The following is a 24697-nucleotide window of genomic DNA, read 5'->3' as shown; positions in this document are numbered from 1 at the left end:
ATCAAATCAATTATTTCTTAACACTAAGTAGTATTTCAGGTGGCTGTCAAGTAAACACAAGAGACTTGCAGCATTGCTGCAGCTTGTTAACTTACTTATTGCTTGAATTCAGCTGGGTCACAGGACTTAATTTTAACCTCTCAGAGAAAAGCACAGCTGAGAACCCAACCTCATGACTTCTCCAGCACCTTCACCTACACAAACTCGGCAGCTTTTCTTGCTACTGAATGGGTATAACAAGGGTATTCCTCCCTGTATGCAAGCACTGAACCAGAGGCAGTGCCAGATCCCTACCATATGCAGTTTTCCAGCTGCACTAGGAGCCATGGCTTCCATTAGTGACAGAATTGTGTAACTGAATCCCAGAAATCCTTGCCAAGTGTTGGTATTAAAGCCATAAACCAGCCACAGATCTGCACAAGGGCAACTGATGAGTCTTCATCCCAACTCTTATAGTCTTGGATATTAAGTAGGAAATAGCCCAACGCCGTTTCTTTTTTTGTTAACTGAGCTAACAGTCTGCAGACTTCCCTTTGCACCCAGGTCAGTAAGGACAGAGGGAGGAAATGCAAACTCCCAGTGTATTCGTTCCCTTTTGAATGAGCTCCATCTTGTGCTTCAATCTGGAACAACAGGTCCTCAACAGCGAGTTGAATGACAAGTATAAAACAGTGGAGGATCTCATTGCCAAGAAGACAGAAGAGTCGGCAGATGCTAGGAGGAAAGCCAGCATGTTGCAAGATGAAGCTAAAGCTTTGTTGGCTCAAGCAAACAGCAAACTCCAGCTACTGAAAGGTAAGGCTGTTCTGAGGAGGTAACTTGTCATCTTGGAATATGACGCCATGTCATGCTGTCGCTACTCATCAGCAGTAGGGAAAAAAATGGTAGTTAATTCTTTGTTACTGGGGTTTGATCTGCTTTCCTTATTCTTATGGACACAACACAGTCTTCTGAATCAAAGATTTCCATGAAAAAGCTGAAGTGTACAATGAGACACAAACTTCTGGTGTGGCACCTATGGCTGCTCCCAGAACCACCTCAAGGAGGGAACACAGCTACCAGGCTTAGGACAAAGACTCACCCCTTCAAGCAAGATCCCCATCCTCAAACAGTGCTCCCCCACCCTAGAAAGCTGTTAAAACAAATGAAATCAGGATATGTCAGTCCCAGTTTACAGATTAATTTAACGTTTCCCATTGCCAGATAAAGTTGAGTGGAACAGGAGGGGCCAATCTGCCCACAGTCACCAGGGAGGGAGCGAAGTTTTCCTTCTGGTTTGTCCAGTCCAGGGTCTCTTCTTCCCCTCAGCTGCTCCTGCACAGTTACGACAACTCACCAAATGGTCTTAACCATAACAAGCCAAAACATTTCACTGTTTTTAAAGCCACCATACAACAGAGAATGACAGTTGTTACCATCATGGATTTCCTCTTACATAAACTTCTTTGTTATTTTATGTCCCAGTGTTAAGGAAACAAAAAGGTGCCATTGCAGCTTTTTTTTTTCTAATCAGATTCTCCTCCGCAATAAAAATAAATTTGAGTAGTAGTTTATCCATTACAATAATGATTTACATTTTACTGCATCAAACCACCCCTAATTACGCTTTTTTTCCCTTTCATTTGCTGACAGACTTGGAAAATACATATGAAAACAATCAGAAAGTTCTGGAAGACAAAGCCAAGCAGTTGGTGGAGCTGGAAGAGACAGTTCGCTCCCTCTTACAGACAATCAGCCAGAAGGTTGCTGTTTATAGCACTTGCTTATAAATGGGAGAAGGAGATGCTTGTGTTCAGGATGGGTTTTTCAAGTATTACACTAGTTCTTTTTGACATTACACTAAGACCTGATAAAGTGAACAAGTTTTATATTGACTTTCAAGTCACAGAACCAAAGAAAAGTAACTTTTTGATGTTGAAAATAAACAGTACTTTTGTATCAATGTATGTACCTAGCATGACTCATTAAGTTCCTTCCTGTTTTCAGTAGCTGAAATGGACCATCAATTAATCTTTTAGCAAGTCTTGTTTTTAAACTGGTTAGAGATCTAATAAAATCTTGGCTTCAACTACGTAATTCTAAATAAGGGCTCCAATTACTATGAAATAAAGGATGGCTGCTCAGAACAAAATTACAAGGGAATGAAGAAATACCATCCTTGTGTGGTTAGCTAGCAGTTATGCCACAGGACTCAAAAAGGATTATTTACCCTCTGCATGATATCAGTTTAGGCTTAACACTGGTTTCATGTCACTGATTATGAAACACTTGATAGATGAAGTAGAAACAGAGGTCAGCACTGAAAGGGTGACCATGGTTTACATTTCAAGCACTGATTTTATGTGACAAGCCAAGCTTGGAGGATCAAACCTCTCTGAAAAAGGAACTACAGAAGTTCACCAGCAACTGAACGTAAATCAGGTAAGGAGCTGTACATAGAGAGCTCTCTGAGAATAGCCGGCACTTAACAAACACTAACAAGACTTTTTTCAAAGTGCAAGAGTAACATCCAGTTCACCATAGTTAAGATCAAATTATGTGTAGAACAGTGCACGTTCAGACAATTGTACAGTACTGCACAAATCCATTTGCAACATCCATCAGCTGCACAAATCAGCATTCAAAACTGCAATGTGCATTTACACATCCTGACTGCTAACTCTGACCTGAGGAATACAGCTGCACCTCACCTAACCTTGACTAAGTAGGGACAACTATGGCAGAACATATCGCCACCTAAGCAAACTGAAGAGCAGTATGTTTAAATAAGTAACTACCTCGGCCCATAGGATACAAATGCTGCAGCAAACAAACAAACAAATCACAGGAACTGGTTACCACACCAGCATCACACACCATTTCACTGCCAGTATACTTTGGCAGCTGTTAAAAATACTATTTGCAAGCTTTGCAACATTCAGACTTAACTGCCATCACATCATTGACAGGTGGCTCAGTAGCTCATCTTAACTTCACAAACGCTCTTTGTACACTAAACTAGAACAGGAATGACAGCAAGAGAAGTAACAATACAGTAACAATTTTAAGAGCTTGAATTTTACTTTCAAGTGTTTGAGAAACTATAATCTCCAGTATAGTTTTAGCAGTATTCTTGATGAAAGTTTCCCAGTCTTTATAACTTCATTTAACATGTACAAAATGAGGTATTAGAATTTTTAACTGATGGATCTCACGGCTGAACTGCAGTCAGACTGCCACAAGTATTGAGGCAGGTGGAGGCAATGGACACAAAGCCATTCCTGAAAGAGCAGAGCTTCTACGAAGAATGTGTGAAGCACAAGCTTAACACTTAATAGCATTTACCTTCAGTTCATAGGAGTGATTCAGAAATGCCAAGATCTATCAAAAGAATCAAGTTTTCTTTCCCTGACTATTGTTTCACCTTTGCTTCCCCTTCAGAAACTTCCTACTAATACCTGAAAACAGATCCACGTTAATTCACTTAACCCAGCAGATCCATGAGTCGGATTATCTCATATCCTGGTGATAAGCTTAATGAGCTGTCATGGTTGAACTCCATCTACATTTTAAACAGGAGTTAAAAAAAATAAGAACAGTATAATGGTGTTTGTTGATTAACTGATATCCTAATAAAACGGTAATGTTGGCATATATTTTCATCACTCAGTATGGATAATGGATCAATACTTGAATAAGATGCTCCAAAGAAAGGCAGAAGGGTATGACCATCTCTAACCACACAAAACCAAGTAGCTTCTGTACCATTTTCTGAATGCACATTTCTTATCTACTATTCCAATGGCAAAATGAAAAAAAGACATGCAATATCAGCATATTAAGGTTTCCTTCAAGGCAGAAGAGCCTAATAAAAAGAAGAAATGGCACCCTGCAAAACAAAACTTAAAATGAGCTACTGGAATTGGGCACATTTCACATGCACATTAGGGATCTTCCACAGATGCCATTTGTTTGAGAGTTACTTCATGTATTTGACAAACTAGACATGAAAAGGAGTAACAAGGATGATGAACAAACAAAACCCAAGACAACACTCCAGCCATGTTAAATATTTATTAAGCTCTCTTGCTACAGAAGAGACAGAAAGAGAGCACAAAATAGAAAACAGAAGAACAAGAGAAGGAAGTATGTCTTAATTGTGTGGAGAGCTGACGCTGCAGCCCTTACGTGTGGAAGGTGCAGAGTAACCCTCATGGCACAGCACTTAACAGCAAGTGCTGCTTCGCTACCCAGTTTTAGCGTTTCAAGTGGAACCCTTCAAAACAAAAAAGATTAAGTAGCAGTAAAATTAATTTTTCTTCAATCTTTAATTTCTCTATCAGCACTCAATTCTTCCCAATGAGTTTTCAATATGAAAACACGAGTGTGGAGAATCACACACAGAGTAATTTTCTCTTTAAAAAGTCAATATAGTTTTAATTGATCTATACAAGGCCCTCTTCTCCCAACATCCTAATACTACTAGGTCAAAACAACTTTTGGTACTTGTATGTAAGAAGTAGTTTAAATACTAAAGTTAATCCTTTCGGAAGGAAACACATTTTTTTGTGCGGAAGTGACAGTGGCATTTTAAGTGCCAGCGGCATTTTAAGTGCCAGCATTCAACTGGTTTAGTCTACCACTACTTCAAATAAGAAAACACCAGGTATGCTGGACATTTCCTCGGAGCTTTGACCAGCATACCTGATAATCCCATGCAGCAGCAAAATGTTTGGTTTTGAAAAAGAGAACAATCTCTGTCAGGCTGTTTTTCTGCAACATTCATAATGTAAATAAACATGTAATTATAAGTATTTAATTCACAAGACTGGATAATTCCACTTGTTCCAAACTCTACTTGTTTAAATATTTGATGTTTAAAATGAAGAGATTCACTTAATTCAGTCCTAAAATCCTCAGGCTCAGCCTTCCATAAGGGCCCCCAGTCTGTTTACAGAGATGTACTGTACACATACAAAGATCTGCACTTTCACTTTAGAAGTTGATAGCTTTGCCAAAAGATGCTGCTAGGTTTGCTTCCCTGAAGGCTTCTGACACCGTCTGTAGAGAGCAAACACAAAAAGGTACAAGTCATTTATAGTTACATGTAATTAGAGCATGTCTGTGTAATCCTGGTGTTCAACAGTGTTTAGAAAAAACTTACTGGATGGGCATGGCAAACTCTGGCTATGTCTTCACATGATGCTCCATATTCCATAGCAAGTGCAGCTTCATTAACCATTTCACCAGCACCCTGTAATTTAATGGTATTTGTAGTTAGCACAAATCTTTATGCAGCTGTCCAGGTTCTCTTGAATCACTAACAGCTTGTAAATAAGCACCTTCTGCTAGAAAAGAAAAGTTATAATACAACTAGCACTTCAAATGCTTTCTAAGTCATAAGTACTTAATCAATCTGGTGACTGTGCTCAAGCCTACCATAAATCTAAACATATTTCTTAATAAGAGTATTTGTTCTCTCATTATTGAGAGTTGTGCAAAATCTCAGCATTTTTCCACTACAAGATACTGGTCAGATAATACCTGCACTCTGAAAGCTCTTAATACAGTGTATATTAGCACTGCTGAAACCTCCCCAAAACTTCAATGCCCTCCTGGAAAGTCAGGTAATTAGAAAAGCAAAAGCATGTTACTACATCTGCATCTTTATTTTTATTGGTTGTATTTATGTGTATTTGCTCAGAGAACATTTACTTGAGAAGTCAAAACCAGTGATATCTCCTTACATTTTTAGCATTCAGATCCACAATCTTAAGATTTTTCTCCCAGCCATTTTCCAATGAAGTAAACACCAATAAACCAAAGTTGTGCTTCCTTTAAGGCATGCTGATTTTTAAATGACTGGTATTGTAAGAGAAAATAACTAGCATAATATTTTAGTATGTATTCCTATGGGAAATTATAAGAATCTAATTCAGAAAGAAAAAGCCTATCCACTAGTGTTGATGATATATCGATTCATAGGAATTCCTTTCCATGAAAATGAAGAGCAGTTTTAGTGTTGCTCTTAATGAAAGCTGTATAGAAAAATGAATGGAAGTGTTTTCTAGGAAAAAAATATTTAAAGCTAAGAAACAAAACAGAGAGAGATCAGAGTTTAACTTTGTAATGTGTGAGACATCAGAAAATTATACTTTTCCCAAATAAAGTTTTCTGATCTCTCATCTTTACAAAGGTTTTGTAATCAAAGTTCCATAAGTTGGTGACTCCAGATTTGGTGACTGCAGTGTAAGGTTACCAGCTTTGCTGAATTCTGAAGTTCAGAGACGGGAAAAAAGAAAACCCTGATGAAAAAGCCACAGTCTGCTCAGCTCCCTCGACTTCCAAGTATTTGGCAGTATTCATTAAAACAAAAAATAAATTACTGAGCAGAGAAAACAATTAACCCTTGCAATTCTAGGGGGAAAAAAATGCTGGGTCTAACACCAAAGTAACAGAAAAGTGGGAAGGAGGGCAGAGCTGGAGAACAGTAAATAAAACTGCCTGTGGTGGACTCAAATCTTCCTTCTTTTTACAAGCACCACTTCTCCTAACTTGACAACTACTTTGCAACTGTGCAACACTAAATAAAAGACCTTTACAAGGCCAAGACAGCAGCACAGTTTACAATACTTACAGCGCCTAAGATGTGAGCACCCAGCATCTTGTCTGTTGATTTTTGACTAAGTATCTTCACCATGCCATCTGTGTCAGCATTTGTCTTTGCTCTACTGTTTGCAGCAAATGGAAATTTCCCAACTTTGTATTCTACACCCTACAGAACAGATACGTGTTACTGAGTTAATGACCAACAAGAACAACATAAACATTCATACAATTTGGTAAGTACAAGAACAGCGCAATACAAAAATAAGACACATAAGACACACAGAGCAATGCATAAGAACAACCACCAAAAGGGGTATAAGATGGTATTAAAAAAAAGATTAATTAACAAATGAACAATATTAACTTCACAGAATAAAAGTCATTAAGAGAACTGTGATCCTTGGGAGAGTGGTGTGCAGAGGAGAATCATTCAATCACACACTCCCTAAGCCATAAATTCAGATGCAGAAATTCTCCTGGAAAAAGTAGCTAAACTACTAAGCAGTGAAACCACACCCAAGACGGGAACACAGTTTTGCCCAAGAAGAAAACGAACAGTACCTCTTCTTTCAGCTGTTCTTCTGATTTGCCGACCCAGGCCACTTCAGGGTGGGTGTATATCACAGAGGGTACGCAGTTATAGTCAATGTGAACCGCTCCCCCAGCCATCCCTTCCACACAAATAATGCCTTCATCCTCAGCTTTGTGGGCCAGCATAGGTCCAGCAACTACATCACCAATAGCATAGATGCTATCAGATCAATGAAACAGAATGAGACACTGTTTAAAAACATCCTAGCACACCTAGGCTACCTTATATAATAGTCAGTTTGAAACATGTTACTGAAAACTCTAATCAAAACAGATTAGAATACTAAATTTCAAAAGAAATATGAAGTTTAAAAGAGCATTTTCCACAGAATGACCACACTTCAAGAAGTGTGAGCGGTATGAGATATACAGTGACTTTTAAATTACAAAACTTCAAAGGTTAACTAAAAATCTTTAGTTCCTGAAATAAACAGAAATCTTTATTTTGCTTTAAGAAAACTCTGTTCTGCATTTAAAAACAAACAAACGAAGAGTGTTTTAGTAGGCTAAACTTTTAAAAATAAGTGTTCTGCTTAAGTAAAAAAAAAAAAAGTTAGTCTTACTTGGGAATTTTGGTTTGGAATCTGTTATTGACTGGGATTCTTCCCCTCTTATCAAGTTCAATTCCAAGTTCCTCAAGACCTAGATTTTTTGTGAAAGGACGTCGGCCAATGCAAACTAGGAGCACATCACACGTTATTACTTCTGCTTTGCCACCAGCAGCAGCTTCAACACTGTAGAAAAATAAGTAGCAAAAATGCAAAGCCGTAAACTTTCAGCATTGTATTTCTCTAACTAGTAACTCATATGATCCAGATGGTGACCTCCTGTCTGGATCTGGCATCCAAAACACTCGTATTCAGCCTGCCCCACGCTTCTGCCTTGCAGGAGCTGAGGAGAAGAGGGACGAAGGCACAATATCTCTTAACTACATTTGTTAACAACTCTCAGACACAGAAATTCAGGGTATACATCCACTAGCAAGTAGCATGACCTGATAGGATACATCTGTACAGCAAAATACTTGGTGTTGAGTACTTGACATCCAAACTACCTATATTTTGGGTTGGGTATGGTCATGTATCCTGACCAAGCTTGCTTCCGGCCCGAGAACCAAACACCTGTTAGAAGCTGCCCTGGTGCATCCCTCAAGTGCATCTTTGTGTTTAATTGCACCCAGAACAAGTGTGGGTCACATGCTCCGAGAGCGCAAGCAGGTAAGCAGGGATGAGTAGGAATGTGTTTCAAAAGCGGACTCCTGAACCCAAATGAAACTCTAAATAAATGCAGAAACAGACTACATGAGAGATCCAGCCAGCATCAGCATGGTATAAAAAGAAGCCCAAATGCAGGAGCTTTACAATGGTGGAGGACAGACTATCCCAAGGTATGGCAACACAGCAAATACAAGTCACCATGCTAAAATTCCAGTGAAAAAACATTTAAGCTTACTTTTGTTAAGTAACATAATTTTCTTAAAACTCAAAACTACAGTTTCTGAATAGAGATTGACAAGAAAAATAACAGAAGTAGTGTATACATATGGACTTTTTTAAAATCAAGTTTGCTTTACATCTTTGTATGTTAGCTGTTCATCCACACGTATTCAAAGGGTTTGAGTGTGGCAATTAAAAGACACACTAGGATAGTTTCATTTATTTCTGCTCAAAAGCAATAAAATCTGCCACGCTTACTTTGAGACAAGAGGAGGTACGGACAAAATAACCCTTCCAGTAAGCAGCCAAAAATTAATGGCTTGAAAGTGACAGTATGGACAATTATATTTATGTTTATTATACCAGAAGCAAAGATCTTCCATGAAAAGAATGATTTAGAGTTCTGTATTTGTTACTGATCTCACTATAACAACACTGGTTTTATACTAGCACAGCAACTCAAGTCAATGAACTGTTTAAAAAAAAATGTACCAGAATGTATTTTTAAATAGGCTTAATGGATTGGGAGGGAAAATATATATGGCATTCCGTTAGTTTTATATTTAACACTTACGCTACATCAATTTTTCCATCTGGTTTCTTGGTAGCACCAGTAACTTTGGTGTTCAGTTTAAACTTAAGTCCCTGTTTCTGAAGAATACGCTGGAAGTTTTTAGAGATCTCCATGTCAATTCCCATTCCACCAACATGGCCCATGAACTCAACAGCTGTCACATCTGCACCAAGGCGCTGCCAAACTGAACCCTGTAGTCACAACAATATAGGTAAAGAGATTTTGAAGAGCAAACTTCAGATTTCTTTAATATTTACCACAGACTGTAAATTTTTCAAAAGCAAGACAAGAGCAAACTGATCACTTTTTACAAATGTTACAGTGTAGAATAAAACAAGTCCAACTGTCCCACGTTTTTTCGCTCAACCAAACATCACAGCAACACAATCAAATATCACACAAAAAAATAACACCCTGTTCCTTTATAAATTAAAGTCCAAGTGGTTTAAACATCCTCTCACCAGTTCCACACCAATGACTCCTGCACCAATGACAACCATCTTTTCAGGAACTTTTTTCAGTGAGAGCGCACCAGTGGATGACACAATATTATCTTCATCAATCTAGTAACAAAGAAACCCACAAAGGGATGTTTACAATCTCTTTTATACATGACATATGAAGTACAAAGAGGGTGAAGTGCAATCATGCAAAAAAGTATTACACATTAAATGACGTGCATATAACACATGGAAAAAAAGTACCATGAGGATTTCAAATACGTACAGTAATTCCAGGGAAGGGAGCAACTTCTGAGCCCGTGGCTATAAGTATGTTCTTTGTATTGATAACTTGTGTGCTGCCATTTTCTGCGGTTGCAGTGACTTGGTTTTTGCCAGTTATTTTTCCAAATCCAGATACATGTACAACCTTTAGTAATCAGAACACAGTAAATTCAGATTCAAATTACTTACATAAATTATGCTACATTTAATCTGAATCTCACTAAAGCTTTGGAGAAGCTGCTAACGCATACCTTTGTATCACCATCTGGTACAAATCAGAGAGTAATTGTATACTATTCTTTTAAGTAGATTGAGAATGAAGGAACTGTTCATTTAAAAAATTTCCTACAAGAGAAGCGTTACAATGCTGCCCTTGCTGAGTCAGCCACCCCAATTAATTTATGTGGCAAGAATACGAAAACATAAGCAAGAAATTCAGATCAGAAAATATCATGGATATACCTCAGTATATAATCCAAACTAACCTTGTTTTGTTTAAATAAATGAGCAATTCCACCTGTTAAGGCCTTCACTGCACCACTCTTCTGTTCCATCATCTTCTCTAGATTCAAACGGATTCCTGAAACTAAGGTTACAAAAAATCTCCTATAAGTATTGCAGTGTTTTTATTTAAAAGAGCTAACCTAAGCACAATTAACAGCTCTGACATAGTAAGATGTATTGAATGGCCCTACTTAAGTGCTCAAGGTTACATTCAACAACTGTTATATTAAAAAGTAGTACAGAACTTTTCAAATATAACTTATATATTCAGGGTTCAAGGAACAGACACATGTCCCCAACCCTCCAACAGACAGATAAAGGACATTATTTATAAGCCTAAAAAGTTTTCTGACCAGAAAACTATAGTAGTCAGATTTGAATGATTAAACTTGCTTGTTGATGGAAACCATTTATGCCAACAGGCACTGACACGTAGCTCTTCACACTCACTTTCGATTCCTCTACTAGCGAAATCTTTTCCATGGGCCAAGTGATACAGATGTGAGTTGTTCAGCAAGGCCTAAAATACACACAGAAAAATGTGAACTGGAACATACTTTTGTAATTGAATTAATTATTTTTTATATTATCAGAAAAAAAAACCCTGATAGTATTTGCAAAACATTCTCATTACAAAGAAGTCTGACATATGTATTTAAAAAGGTGGATTTCAAACACAGAAATTGTACACCACATCTCTTACGAAAGTGTTTTATAAAGTTACGTATTTAACATAAAAGTAGAAAACAGTTAAATTCACACCTATCCTTTTTGCTCATTTCACCAGAGAAATTGGACACAACTCCACAAGGATGAAAAAAAAAAAAAACAGACTTTAAGGAGAGGAAAGAAAGATGATTCTGACTGACTCATGGGAGAATTTCCTTATTACCCCAGACAAGAGGTTACTTGTCAAAAAGAGGATACAGAAAAACTGGACGAGGAAAATCTATACTGAAATCCCTATTTTAGCCTATGTAGACATATGTGAGTTCAATTTAGTAGTTGAGGCATTGTGCTAAAGTTACAGATGGTTTAGAGCTAGCTCAGGTCACTGGACATTCAAAATTAAAAATTAAAGTTTGAATAGTTTTTATAATGTTTATAAATCAGTGGCTTGAAATGCAGAAACCTGTATTTTGATTAGAAATAGCAATATAGTGAGGGAGAGATCTTGGTAAGAAAAATTATGTCTTTCACTATAGCCATCCCAAACATGAAATGATCAGTATCTTTTCAAGGACATCAGTGCAAGTCTCCACAGACTGAAAGCAGGTACAGTAAAACATTCAAAGCACATTTTGAGATAACCGCCTTATATACACACACTTGAGTAAAACTAATACTGTCACAATAAGATAATTTCATTTGATCACTGCGCATCCTGTCACAACCCTGAGTCTGTAACCTCCAATATGGCTGAAGATACAGCCACCACTTAAGACTTCAGCAATTAAAAAAAAAGAAAAAATTCCATGCCAAATGTATTCTTTTGGGTGGCTTTTTGGAAAGGAGTTTTTGAATAGTTCGTTTTTGCCTCAGCCTAAGTATCCACTTCTCAAGAAACTTATTGTCACTCAAAAATATTCTGGATAGCATCCAAGTTTAGCCATGGGTTAAGAGGTATTTTCTTAAGAACTTCAAAGGATTAAAAAAAAAAGGACTCAAGAAAAAAAAGTTAGTTAAATAGATCCTAGCAAAGTTCCCAGATTTCAAAGTAACACTGTGTTTATCAATACTTTATTAGTGAGTTTTTCCTCAGTATATTAAGAGATTCTGAACTTCATTAGAACTATTAATACAATGTTTAAGAAAAATAATATATCCTTTTAAAAACTTTGTATTTATGCTGCAGTTTCTCCTACCACCCTAATGGAACCTCTCTGAGCAAACAGATTGGAAACAGCGATGTAGTTAGCAGGGATCCTGGTATGAAAATTATGTCTTTTACTACAGCATTACAAACCTGTCATCACCAGTGTCTTCCTTCAACTGCTGGGTGCTAATGAGGTAGACTCATTAGCACCCAGCTAGATAGACCAGATCAGACTAATAAAGCTCTCCAGCAGTAGCACTGTTTTAACAAGGCCCTAGTTCTGACATTACTTAAAACTGGACACACAATACCAAATACTAGGTTCTTCTGAATTGCTTCTTGCTCCTCCTTTCTCCTGGAGTGCACACCTTGCACTCTCCCTTTTCTCTCCCCACCTGCACTCCTCCACACTGCCCCACGCTACAGGTCATCTTTTGGGGCTGGTGAGGATACCATTTTAGCCTAGACTAATACTTCAAGAGCTAATCAACTAGGTTTTTTTCTACAGTCAATGGAGAGAGACAGCCCTCTTCAGAGCATGGTGCATCCAGCCAAAAGCAGAGTTCATGACTGATCAGAGGTGCCTGTCTAGTGACACAGTCCCCCCTAGTGACACAGTTAGCATCCTTTAACGCAAGAGTATCACCTTGGACAAATCTAAAGGTTTATTCTGCACAAACTGATATAAGGTGATCAAAAACTTCACATAGTACCACCCCCTGAAAAACTGAACACTGTAGTCAGTTATTGGTCACAACACAGACTCAACAGCTCAGAGTGCCAAGATAAATCTGTATGCATGTCTGGTTTTCATTTTCTTCCTCTCTTTCTTTTGGGAAAGCCCACAAAACAGAGTTGGCAAACAAAACATTTATGTTGAGCAAATAAAATTTTAACCCTGTTATTTGTTTGGATCCTCAGCTCATTTGGATTGCAACTGCAATTTTTAAAGAAAGTACGTCAATCTTGGAAAAAGATTAAGGAGATGTTTAGGAAGTGATACATGTAATATCTATTGTTTTAATAAAGTTACAACAAACTATGTACACTTACCTTGGATGGAATACACCCAACATTCAAACAGGTTCCACCTAAGGTTGGATTTTTTTCCACACAGACAGTCTGAGGAAAAAGGGGGGAAAAAGAACGTTTTAGCAATAGTATGCCACAATTTTATTACAGAATACCTGATGAATTAGAATTCATGACAAAGACCAGGCATTTATCCAATAACTCTTCCTCTAAAAGTATGAAATTAATTTCATTCCTAGATTTATTTTGTATCTCAGATTTCCCCTCCCCCATTTTTTTTTCTTAAATTAAAAAACACAAAATGGCTCTTTGCAACAAAATTCTCTACCAGAAGAGTGCCACACTCCCCACTGCACTATTGATACTTTCATAAAAGTTTAAATGCTGTTGTTCTTCTTCAAAAATCCACTAAGTTGCCTCAAATACAACAGTCAGTTCTGTGAAGGATGCTACCCTTACAAATTAAAAAAAAAAAAACCACCCCAAAACACCTGCAAAAGATGTAAATAATGCAAAAGATTCCTAAAAACAAGTAATCACAAACAAACAACAGACAAATGAACTAATATATGTTAAAAATCACATGAGGGAATCTATTCTTTAAAGAAAATAAAACCCCTAAACCACAAATGACATTTCCATCTCTAAACACACTATCCTGCAAGACCCTTTGTTATAAGGTTGTGCCAATTATCTAGAAATAAAGGATAAAAATCAAGTAAAGCAACGTCAAGCAAAAACCAGGTCAATATTAACAAGGACAGAAAAATATTTCACCTCCTTGTGATCAACTTGCCAATGTCAAACTGTGCAAAAACAAACAAACAAAACCACCACACAAACAACTGACAAAATTTCAAAACCAGATCACTGTGAGGGTGAAAGAGTATTGTAAACCTTTTATATAGAAGCAAAAGAATTGGCATCTCCTTCTTTGCAAAGTGCATACATATTCAAAATAATAGTTCTTCAGTTTACACTCTAAGAGCTGCAACCTGCTGACAGAAGTGATTACCCCGGTGAAAGTCTTTCATAATTTCTTTTAAATTCCTGCTTTTGTGCTAAAATACAGATGGTGGTAACAAGAAGAGCAAGATTCACCATATCAAATCACAGAAACACATTGAGACATGCTATCTACCTTTCCTCCTGTTTTCAGCACGTGATGTACATGATGACAAACTTACATGGCAGAAGGCCTCAGTCTCAATTAAAAACTGTAGCACTGAGCACCTTTCTTCTCAGACACTAATAGCTCAGTAACAACACACATCTAAAAGCAAGAGTATTTATGAAGGAAAAAAAAAAGTGGATAAAGACAACTCGATTATCTGCACTAGGTCACAGGCAGATGTAAAACTTCTTAATGGAATTTCAAACATTTATATTTTGGTACAGGTACACCTTAGAAGTCTGAAAGATACCCAAGAAACGCAGTTGTGGGACTAATGACCCATGAGAGACAACACTCAGAATTACATAAAAGCTTAGGTTGAAGGGAACTCCTCCGGGGGCATCTAGTCAAACCTCCTGCTCCAAACACAGTCAATGTCAAAGATGTGGCTTAGGGCCTTGCACAGCCAAGCTCTGAAAATATCCAAGGGTGAAGACTACACACTCTCTGGGTCCCTGTTCTAGTGTTTCACTGGAAATCCATTCATCACCAGGAGTTCCTGTCCCTATCAGGTGGTCTGATCAACTCGTTTTTGTCTTGAAGTCCAGGTGCCGCAACTCAGAAGCACTGAGACATACCAGCCAGCAGGAATATGATCAAGACTGATAGCACCATCTTCTCAGATTTCAACATAAGAATAACACAATGCCAAGAGATTAAGTTGGTCTCATATCAAAGAGTGAAGGAAAAACATCCTGCAAAAGTCACACTCAGTATTTTCTTAAGTTTAGAAAATCTGAAATACATTATACACATATAACTCTCATACACTCAACGACACATCATTAGTACACATAAAAGTTGCCCTTTCAAAAGGCGTTTAAAGACAGAACAGAGACAAACATAAATAAAAAATATAAATATAGAAATATTATGGTATCTTAATTTTATTTATATTTTTATTTATATTTTTGCCTCTAAAATTCTCACACGGCAATGGAATTCCTCTACTCACATTCAAAAACATTGGTTCAATACTATTTTTTCCACTTTTGAATTCCCTCAGTCTGTTCTTCAGGACAGTTTTTCAGCGGACTTTTTGCCACTGTCTCTTTCCCCAACCCACTCCCCCACCCCTTTTCTTTCTTTGGAGAAAAATTCCTCCCTAGCATCCTTTTTCACTTTATCTTCCACAAGAGTACAAGCCCACCACAGTTACCACTTCCAGTCAAAAGCAAGCTGTCTTGGGCAGCTTTGTCAGCAGCAGGGCTACAGACAGTAAACTTTCACATCTCCATTTCCACCTCTCAATAATCTGGGTAAGCAAGGTAAAGATTACCGACAGGTCAATAGCATCTGGTGGCCCTGGATGCAACAGAACAATTTCAGTTTTTCAGTATCACACAAACACCTTTCAAGTTCATTTGGATGAATACTCTGTCACCTGAGCAAGGTCTCACCTTAAATCCAAGCTGAGCTGCTTTGATAGCAGCAACATAGCCTCCAGGACCAGAGCCAATAACTGTGACATCGGCATCAACTAGAACACAGAATATTTGAGTTATTTTTGTTTCAGCAACTAAAATTTTACTACATGAATACCAGATTAGCCTTTCTGAAATAATCTGTGTTTGAAAACACGTTTTTGAAAGCAAAATAGCCATTAACATTAATGCAACTTAATAAACTGGATTTAGATAAGTAAATTACATCTCACATCTGAAAATAACTTTTTGGACAAAGGGAAAGGTTGCGTGGAGGTGTTCATTGTGCAATAAAAACAGCCAGTCTTAAATTCTACAGGGCAAACAATGTAAAATGAAATGAAGAAATTCAGTTCTGTCTGACCCATCACTCTTCTTATAAATCTTTTAAGAACTTAACCAAAGATGTCTGGATAGCTTATTAAAACATTTTTTCAACAAAGCTTCTATTGATATTTACTGCAAAAGATAAATGCTCACTGAATGTCATAAAATCAGTAGTTTGTAAAGGAGAAAATAGTTCATATCTTGTAACCACTATATCCTTTGGAATATCAATTACCATCACTGTTTGTACGTTATTTAAAGTTCAACTTCTATTTATAGCTTTAGCTTGACATCAAGGCAAACAAGCCACTATTTTTCATCTAAATCTCCATGCTGACATGGATTCTACTGTCACCTGGAAGATTTAGTCTAAGTTTGAAGCACTGCTTTGCCTTTTTGTAGCTTGCTTTTTTTTTTTTTTTTTTTGGGGGGGGTGTGGGGTGTGGAAGGTGATTAGGTTTTTTTTTGTTCAAAGAAACTCTTCACAATGAATTACCTTGATCGGCATAGGTCCTTTGTGGCACTGCACAAATTCCCTGGGGACCATGATGAATTCGATCAAAATGGCTCCTCTAGAAAGGGAAAAAAACCCTTAGTTTTAAAAGTGTGTGTCTACCCTTGAAAAATAAACATTTGGCCACACACAGATGAACGGTTGGAGTCAACAGTTAACCAAGACAGGAACAACATGAGTTAAGCACAGAGGGCAGTGGCTGGAACAAGAGGTGGAAGCCGCTCAGCAGCCTGGCTGATGGTTACACCTGTGTGCACATCAGCCTCGCCTCAGGCTGCCTCTAACCACACAAACCTTCAACCCTACACACGGGGCCTCAAACCATTTGATGACATAAATTACACAGCCACAGGAGTTTATGAAAAGTCTTATTGTTCCATAACCATGCCCTTTGGCTGCTTCCCGTCAACAGGCCACATCTCAGAGGTGGTTCTGAAGGACAAGATTTTTGTTATTGTAATGGGACAGCACAGTTACTACCCGCACTGATCATCCCGTAACTGGAGTACAGGACGTTCCTGAAAGCGTCTGAAGCCGCCGGTGCTGCCCGAAGGCGGGAAGGGCCCTGGCAGCCCCGGCCTCCACAGCCACACGGGTCCCCGCCCCCGCTCCCTCCGCCCGCAGCCGCCGCGGGCCGGGACACGCCGCCTCGGCTCCCGGGAGGACCGACAGCCCAGACTACCGGCAGCAGGGACCAGGTTCCGAGCCCACGCACCGCCCGCCTGCGGCCCGGCCACACCGCAGCCGGGCCGAGGCAGCGCCGGGCCAGGAGCGGCTCCCGTTCCCTGCGACGGAAGCGACAGCGGAGAAGGGCGGGAGCCGCAGCCAAGGCCCGCGGCCGCCCCAGGGCGCCTGCTCCGGCTCCGCCCGCCCTCACGCCCGCTCCCGGCGGAGCGGGGCGTGTGGAGAGCCCCAGGCCCGAACTCCCAAGCGCGGCGCGCCTCAGCTCCCCCGCCCGCCCCGCGGCAGTGCCGTCCTGCCGGCGCCGTACCCGAGCGAGCGCGCAGGAGACGCGTCCCCAGCGCTGCATGTCCGCGGCCCGCGCCCTCACCGCCGCCGCAAGGACTCCGGACACGCGCAGGCGCGGCGGGGCGGGGCGGGGCGGCGGGAGGAGCCGGCACCGCCGCGCGACGGGGCCCCCTGGCGGAGGCGGCCGCCCGGTGCAGCGCTGAGGGCGGGGCGCGGGGGCGGGGCCTGAGGGGGGCGGGGCGGGGACATGCAGATGAGGCTCTTAACGCGGCAGGTGGCCCTGACACACCGAGGCCACAGGCAAACTCTGTAACTCACCTGTCCCAGCTGTACACAAGTGACTCCTACAGGGTTTCCTTCCCCCAAGCGTCTGGTAGCAGTGTGAGCACGCTGCCATTGGCTTTTACTTGTTGACATGTCATTTGTTGATAGCAAAATCCATCGCCACAAGGCGCAGAGCATTCAGACCATGGACAAGTTACCCATCTGTTAGAGGATCACAGAATTACAGAATGTCAGGGATTGGAAAGGACCTCGAAAGATCATCTGGTCTAATCCCCCTGCCGGAGCAGGAACACCCAGATGAGGATACTCAGGAAGGTGTCTGGGCAGGTTTTGAATGTCTCCAGAGAAGGAGACTCCACAACCTCCCTGGGCAGCCTGTTCCACTGTTCTGTCACCCTCACCATGAAGAAGTTTCTTCTCATACTTAAGTGGAACCTCTTGTGTTCCAGTTTGCACCCATTGCCTCTTGTCCTATCATTGGTTGTCACCGAGAAGAGCCTGGCTCCATCCTCCTGACACTCACCCTTTATATATCTGTAAACATTAATGAGGTCACCCCTCAGTCTCCTCTTCTCCAGGCTAAAGAGCCCCAGCTCCCTCAGCCTTTCCTCATAAGGGAGATGCTCCACTCCCTTCATCATCTTCGCTGCCCTGCGCTGGACTCTCTCCAGCAGTTCCCTGTCCTTCTGGAACTGAGGGGCCCACAACTGAACACAATATTCCAGGTGTGGTCTCACCAGGGCAGAGTAGAGGGGAAGGAGAACCTCTCTGACCTACTAACCACCCCCCTTCTAGTACACCCCAGGATGCCATTGGCCTTCCTGGCCACAAGGGTGCAGAGGTAAGTTTATAGCAACTATAAAGGCATTGCAAACTTGCTGGTAGTTTACAGCAATCTGTTTGCAAATAAAAATAATAAAATAAAATAAAATAAAATAAAATAAAATAAAATAAAATAAAATAAAATAAAATAAAATAAAATAAAATAAAATAAAATAAAATAAAATAAAATAAAATAAAGTAAAATAATAAATAAACTGTCATTGCAAGTTTTAGTTGTGAGCAAAGGTAGAATCAGAGCTGCTTCAGTTCTTAGGCAAGACCTTATAAATTTGCTTAACTGATGACTTCCAGGATAACTGTGGTTCAATATATGCTAACAGAAGTCACATGGCTTTTCACCCAAAAGGTTCTATTAGGTAAACCCTATGGACTCTTCTGGATTTAACATTTCTGAGGGAATAACAATGTACTTTACCATAACATATAAAATGACTGATACTGATTTAGTTACTACTAAGATGAAGGGTATCATAACTCATCCAAATTTGTTACATCAAGGTCTTGCTAGATAATGGCTCAAGCAGAACATGTTATTTATTGTTTAGAAGTTGCAAAGATTTAGTCTTTCTTGGCAGCTAATAACAACACTGGGGGAGTAACAGGTGGCAATACAATTTATTTCACTTGATCTGCACAGCCGGTCATAGCCTTACCTGGCACCAAAATGAATGCTCAGGTCAAACAGAGCAGCCAGAGACCCACATCTAATGAATGAACCTAAAATTCGGGAATCAGTAGAGAAAGGAAAAATATTTCATTTTTCAGAATGAAACCTCTTTCTTCGAAATGACAGTGAGATGTATATAAATTCTATTTTTAAAATACTCAAAAATATATAAGCTAAGATATTTCATTTTTGAAAGAATTTCAAGTAATTAGGAATAACTGATTTCAATTTATTTGATCAGGAAAAATTGAACTAGAATATCAAGACATTTTTATAATTAACACAGCTTAATTTCATGGTATTTACATTCTTCCAGGCACGCCCCTCAGTTCTCTGTTATTTGCTCTTCAGCACATCAGTATTTGAAACGTAAATCCTTCCTTACCTGTGCGAGAGTGGCAGCAAGGCAAGACCATTTTCCTTCTATACTGAATTCCACCTATTGTAGAACATGTGCAATACCATGTTTAATTTATGTTAAAAACATCTAAACATGGCTTTAGGTAAATAATATGCAGCATAGTTCATAATATTTCTTGCCCATCTTGCCCAAAAATGAAAGTGTTTTCTGTGAAAAAGAGTTCTCAAGTTTTTTAGACTTACTAATTTCTCCTATAAAATCAAGATTTCCATGAGGTGGCAGTGTTCTGCTGTTTCCCATACAGAGAAGCATATAATTAAGGACAGATTTTAGAGATTCCTTAAAAGAGAGGCATAATATTAATAGATGCCATGCTTTTGATTAGAGTAGACTTAAATTAGTTAAAGGAACCACCTGGGAGAAGAGCAATTCACCCACTAAAAAAATATAGTCAGATCTGTCAAAAGTGCATTAGCTAATGAAGGCGTTGGCATCGGAAAACACTGTGTGAATGCACCTGGGTTCAAAATGAAAGGCCATATTCAGTGGGCAGAATTCTTCTTCTATCTTTCTACATAACAATTTCTCCTCTTGCACCTCCAGCAACACTAAAGACTGGATGTGCCTGATATTTTTATATTTAAATCCTTAAATCTTAGGGTTAGCATCGAAGCATCCCCAGTGCTTGCAGCAAAAGTATCATGGCCCCATCGTTTCCTCCCACCATTGCTAAAGAGCAGACCAAAAAGAATGCAAAGTAAAAATCCTTCTGTTGTAGCTAACTGAAAGTACGCCGCCAGCACGTTTTAATTCTCCATGTTCTCCCAGCCCTGGTGTGCAGCAGGGTACCAGCCCCCTTCTCTCAGCACAGACAGCATGTGAGAATTTCTGGGGAAATGAAATTTTTTCAGACATAGATCTGAATGCCATGAGCATGTTGTTATTGCTGGCAATGAGTAAGACCATCTTCTGCAACAAGAAATTACTCGAGGGTCTGAAGGACAAGCTTTGGGGACGTCATATCTTGCCAAGAGAGCAACGTCAGGGTAGCAAGTGCAACAACAGGACAGGGCAGAGCAAATAGCTGCCCATCCCCATCCCTCTCTGAGGGGGAAGCCAAGGCCCCAGCAGAGCTGCTAGAAAGCCCGCAGAGATGCAGCATCTCTTTGCACTCCCCATGTCCCAGCTGGAAAGCTCAGACACGGGTTTGTGCTACACCGTGAAGTTTTCTCAAACTAGAGATGTTGATGATTACTGGAGCCACTGAAGGGAAGGGGCGCTGTGTGGCCAGGAGGAGCAAGAGGGTTGTAAGGGACCTGGAGAAATGCAGAAAGTATCAAAGCTGTCTTGGTGGATGGGGGAACAGCCTTGTCCATCAACGGTGTGTCACTTGGGGTCATGGTGGCTGGAAGTGCCTTTCTGAAGCTTCCTGGGGACTTTGCTGGAATTTGAATGTTGTTAAAATATTTTCTTGAGGTTTTACATCTCAGGGTAATAAAGACCACAAAGATCAAAACCCCAGTGGATTGCCTTTAGGACTGTGGTAGTTGTAAACTAGGATCACCCAAGTGTTTTTTGTTCTATTGCTCTTGGCGTGACTCTACCTCACCCTTCTTTGGTTGCGGCACTCCTCCCCTGAATGCTGAGCTTACCGTACCTGGGTACACTCCTGCTTTTTATTGCATTCATTAGCATACATGAAATATCCCCCTGCAGCAAAGCTGGCCTCCAGGATCCCAGGCTGTGTGAAGAGGAGTGTTGCCAGCAGGCAGAGGAAGATGATCCCTCCCCTCTGCTCAGCACTCGGGAGGCCACAGCTGGAGTGCTGAGTCCAGTTCTGGGCTCCCTGGCAGAAGAGAGACATCAATATCTGGAGAAAATCCAACAAAGTGCCACAAAAGTGATGAAGGCACTGCAGCATCTCTCCTGTGAGGAAAGGCTGAGAGAGTTGGGACTGTTCATCCTGGAGAAGCCTCAGAGGGATCTCATCAATGTACATAAATACCTGAAGGGGGGGTGCAGAGAAGCTGGAGCCAGGCTATTCTCAGTGATGCCCAGTGACAAGACCAGAGGCCATGGGCAAAAAGTGAAACACAGGAGGTTCCCTCTGAGCATCAGGAAACACTATTTCACTGTGAGGGTGACCGAGCACTGTCACAGGTTGCCCAGGGAGGTTGCGGGGTCTTCATCCTTGTAGATACTCAAAAGCCATCCGGACACAGTCCTGGGCAACTGTTTCTAGGTGACTCTGCTTGAGCAGGAGGTTGGACCAAATGACCTCCAGAGGTCCCTTCCAACCTCAAAAGTTCTGTGATTCTGTGTCAGGAAAATAAAAGGTAACATGAAGTTTTCTGGTGCGTGTCCCTGAGAACAAGAGTGAGCTCTAACTTGGAGCTAGAGGAAAGCTGCAGGCACATTCTGGAGTCAACAGAGGGCAACATGACTTCATGTACTAACAGGGAGGTCTGCAAGAATGTTTTTGAAAGAAGTACATGTAAAACCTAAAACATTGTATTTCTTTGAAACACTGAATGTTTTCTTGCATGGCAAATGGTATTTTTACACATATGCCTATGCACACGTTTATTTGTACACATCAAGATTATCAAATTATCACTCTAGACAGACTATTACACTGGCTCTGACTCAGGAAAACAGAACTGAAAGACCTACCACACTGCGTCCAAGGACTGGATGGTGGCCATCAGTGTCTTGTACCTTGCAAAGCCATATATTACAAAACAAATTTTCAGATGATTCCTCTTATGTTTGGTAAATGCTTTTGCTAAACTCCTCTCTTTGGTGAGAGTGAGCATCGTGGTAGGGTAAGGTACATCCAAGAAAGAGACATGGGTGGCATGTTGTTTTGCATCCTTGTCCAAAGCAGGGTACTGTACTGCTTTCCGGACTGCTCAGCTTAGTGCTCTGCTTAGGAAAGTTTCCCATCACTCAGACATTAAAGTAAGATGAGTAGAGAAGTGGAGAGAAAGCTACAGCAAGTCCATGACCTCTGTTTGAGGTTCTGCACCAATATGTGGGCAATATGGGATAAACAAGGAGGAAAGCAAGTGGGAGAGGGCCAGATGCAGAACAGCAGCATGCCTCAGATTCATTGAAGAGGCAGGACAACTGTCTTGAGACCATATCGGGACTCCTGGTATGTACTCTGTTCTGCAGGTATTTTACAGTGATCTGTGGCTCCCAAATGCTTGCAGAAGAGTTAAGCGATCAGTACATTCCTCTGCTAGCTGGACTTCGGAAGGAGCCCATGTGGGCAAACAGGAGGTCAGGGAGGCTGAAGTGCTGCATTTTCAAGCCAAAGTTAGACAGGAGTTCTGGACGCTAGAAAGGGCACCAGAGCTGAGTCTACTGGCAGCACCCATTGGGATCTCTCACACCACATGGTGATCACAGAAAAGAACATTGGTCCAAGCAGTAACCATGATATGCCTAAGGCCTCATCACATACCATGGTTAAACACCCAGCACACTGCCTCTGGCTTGTGAGTCAGGTGCAATGCAGCTGCCTCACCTGAGGGAGTGATTCCTCTTTGCATTTAAATGCTAGGCACCTAGTGAAGGCATCCTCCTGAAGCAAGAACCTAAATTCCCTGCGTGGTCAGCAGGTGCCTTTGAAAATAAGTATCAAGGACACCCTGTCTGCCTATCTTATATGCACGCACCAAGGATAAAATTATGCAGTGCCCACAATTCAGAGTCTTTGCAATGCGAATTAGGATGGATTATGTATTAGGGATGTTTTCCTTTTGCTGTGCTCAATTTGTCATTGCCCATTTAAACTTCTTAATGAACATTCATACCAGAGCTGTTCATAACATGCCAGTTAATCTTCACTTTAAAAAACCCACAAACAAACAAACAAAACACACACAAAAAAAACCACCAAAAAAACCCACCCCAAAACACAACAACAAACACACACCCCCCAAAAAAACAAACAAAAATCAAAACCAAACCAACCAACAAACAAAATACCCAAGCACTTTCATTTGCTTTAAGCTTCCAGTTTGAGTTCCAGGTTTTTAATAAAAATCAAAACCAAAACTAAAGATATTTTGCATTTTTTTAAGCACCTCTAATTTTAATTGGCTTTATTGTTGTTGGAAAACACGTAAATCTAAACTGAGGTGGAAAGTTTCCACACAAGTTTTCACGTTAACTAAAATCTTGCTTTTATCCCAAACAAGGCCATTTAAAATGCAGTGACTATGCAGCATTTAATTTTCTTTGATTCCAAAAGCTCTGGCAAACAAGGTAATTAAAAGAAAAGAAAACAAAACAAGGCAATTAACTCGCAGGTGCCCTTCAAGAGATATGGATTACATCAAGGAGATGTCAAAATTCTACTCAGGGGATGGGCATTCTCATACCCTGCTCTCTTAATCCAGGATCTGGCCTTTAAATCCCCTGAGCAAAGGGATTTTGTGGCTAACAGGAAATTTTGCACCAGGAGTCAGGGTCATTTTCAGTGTTCAGATAGAAAATCCTCAAAGTAATAAATTTCCATTGTTAGATCATCTTGGCTTTATGAAAGTCAAAGTTCTCCCTGAAGCACAATGTTATCATGCAGCTTGGATCTTTCTCAGTGATAAGAGTGATAAACATTGTATTTCCTGCATCTGAGATTACTCTGGTGTTAACGTTGTGAGCACTGTGCAGTACATGGACGGAAGAATGTCCTGATCTAGCAGAGCAGATCAACCGACACCATGAAAATCAAGGTGTACACACCGTGCTAATCTGCAGTTTGCCCTTTAATAACTGTAATTGATATAGTTTAGTTATATTAACAATACTGTTTGCTCATGATATCGTGTGTCAGTCTGTTAATATAGTACATTATGAC

At 40.3% G+C, this 24697-nt stretch overlaps 2 protein-coding genes across 2 annotated transcripts in view; one reads left to right on the top strand and one right to left on the bottom strand.

Moving 5' to 3' along the window:
* LAMB1 (laminin subunit beta 1) overlaps positions 1–2071 on the top strand; it is a 44871-nt gene extending 42800 nt beyond the window's left edge. The window contains exons 32-33 of the mRNA XM_082044824.1: positions 636–795; positions 1633–2071. Of these exons, the coding sequence (XP_081900950.1) occupies positions 636–795; positions 1633–1769 (297 nt within the window). The 3' untranslated portion in view covers positions 1770–2071. The remainder of the gene's footprint in view (positions 1–635; positions 796–1632) is intronic.
* Positions 2072–4034: 1963 nt separating this feature from the next.
* DLD (dihydrolipoamide dehydrogenase) lies at positions 4035–17822 on the bottom strand. Its single transcript, XM_082043046.1, has 14 exons — positions 17697–17822; positions 16688–16763; positions 15841–15920; positions 13288–13356; positions 10869–10938; positions 10400–10500; positions 9916–10059; positions 9651–9752; positions 9190–9380; positions 7743–7913; positions 7150–7339; positions 6617–6754; positions 5144–5233; positions 4035–5040 (listed from the first exon to the last, which is right to left on the bottom strand). The coding sequence occupies exons 1-14, from the start codon at positions 17733–17735 to the stop codon at positions 4975–4977; spliced, it is 1527 nt and encodes a 508-aa protein (XP_081899172.1). The 5' UTR covers positions 17736–17822; the 3' UTR covers positions 4035–4974.
* Between the last annotated feature and the right edge of the window lie 6875 nt (positions 17823–24697).

Source organism: Streptopelia decaocto (assembly GCF_964273445.1).
Source record: "Streptopelia decaocto genome assembly, chromosome: 1".
Classification (NCBI taxonomy): domain Eukaryota; kingdom Metazoa; phylum Chordata; class Aves; order Columbiformes; family Columbidae; genus Streptopelia; species Streptopelia decaocto.
The sequence above is the reverse complement of the archived record's forward strand: the minus strand, read 5'-3'. Positions and strand labels throughout refer to the sequence as shown.

Excerpts from the sequence above, each read along its gene's own strand:
- DLD (XM_082043046.1), bottom strand. The coding sequence starts at position 17,735 with ATGCAGCGCTGGGGACGCGTCTCCTGCGCGCTCGCTCGG. Across the intron at positions 13,357-15,840 it reads CAGCTCAGCTTGGATTTAAG|ACTGTCTGTGTGGAAAAAAA; the intron begins GTGAGACCTTGC and ends CTTTTTCCTCAG. Across the intron at positions 10,060-10,399 it reads ATTTATTTAAACAAAACAAG|GTTGTACATGTATCTGGATT; the intron begins GTTAGTTTGGAT and ends TGATTACTAAAG.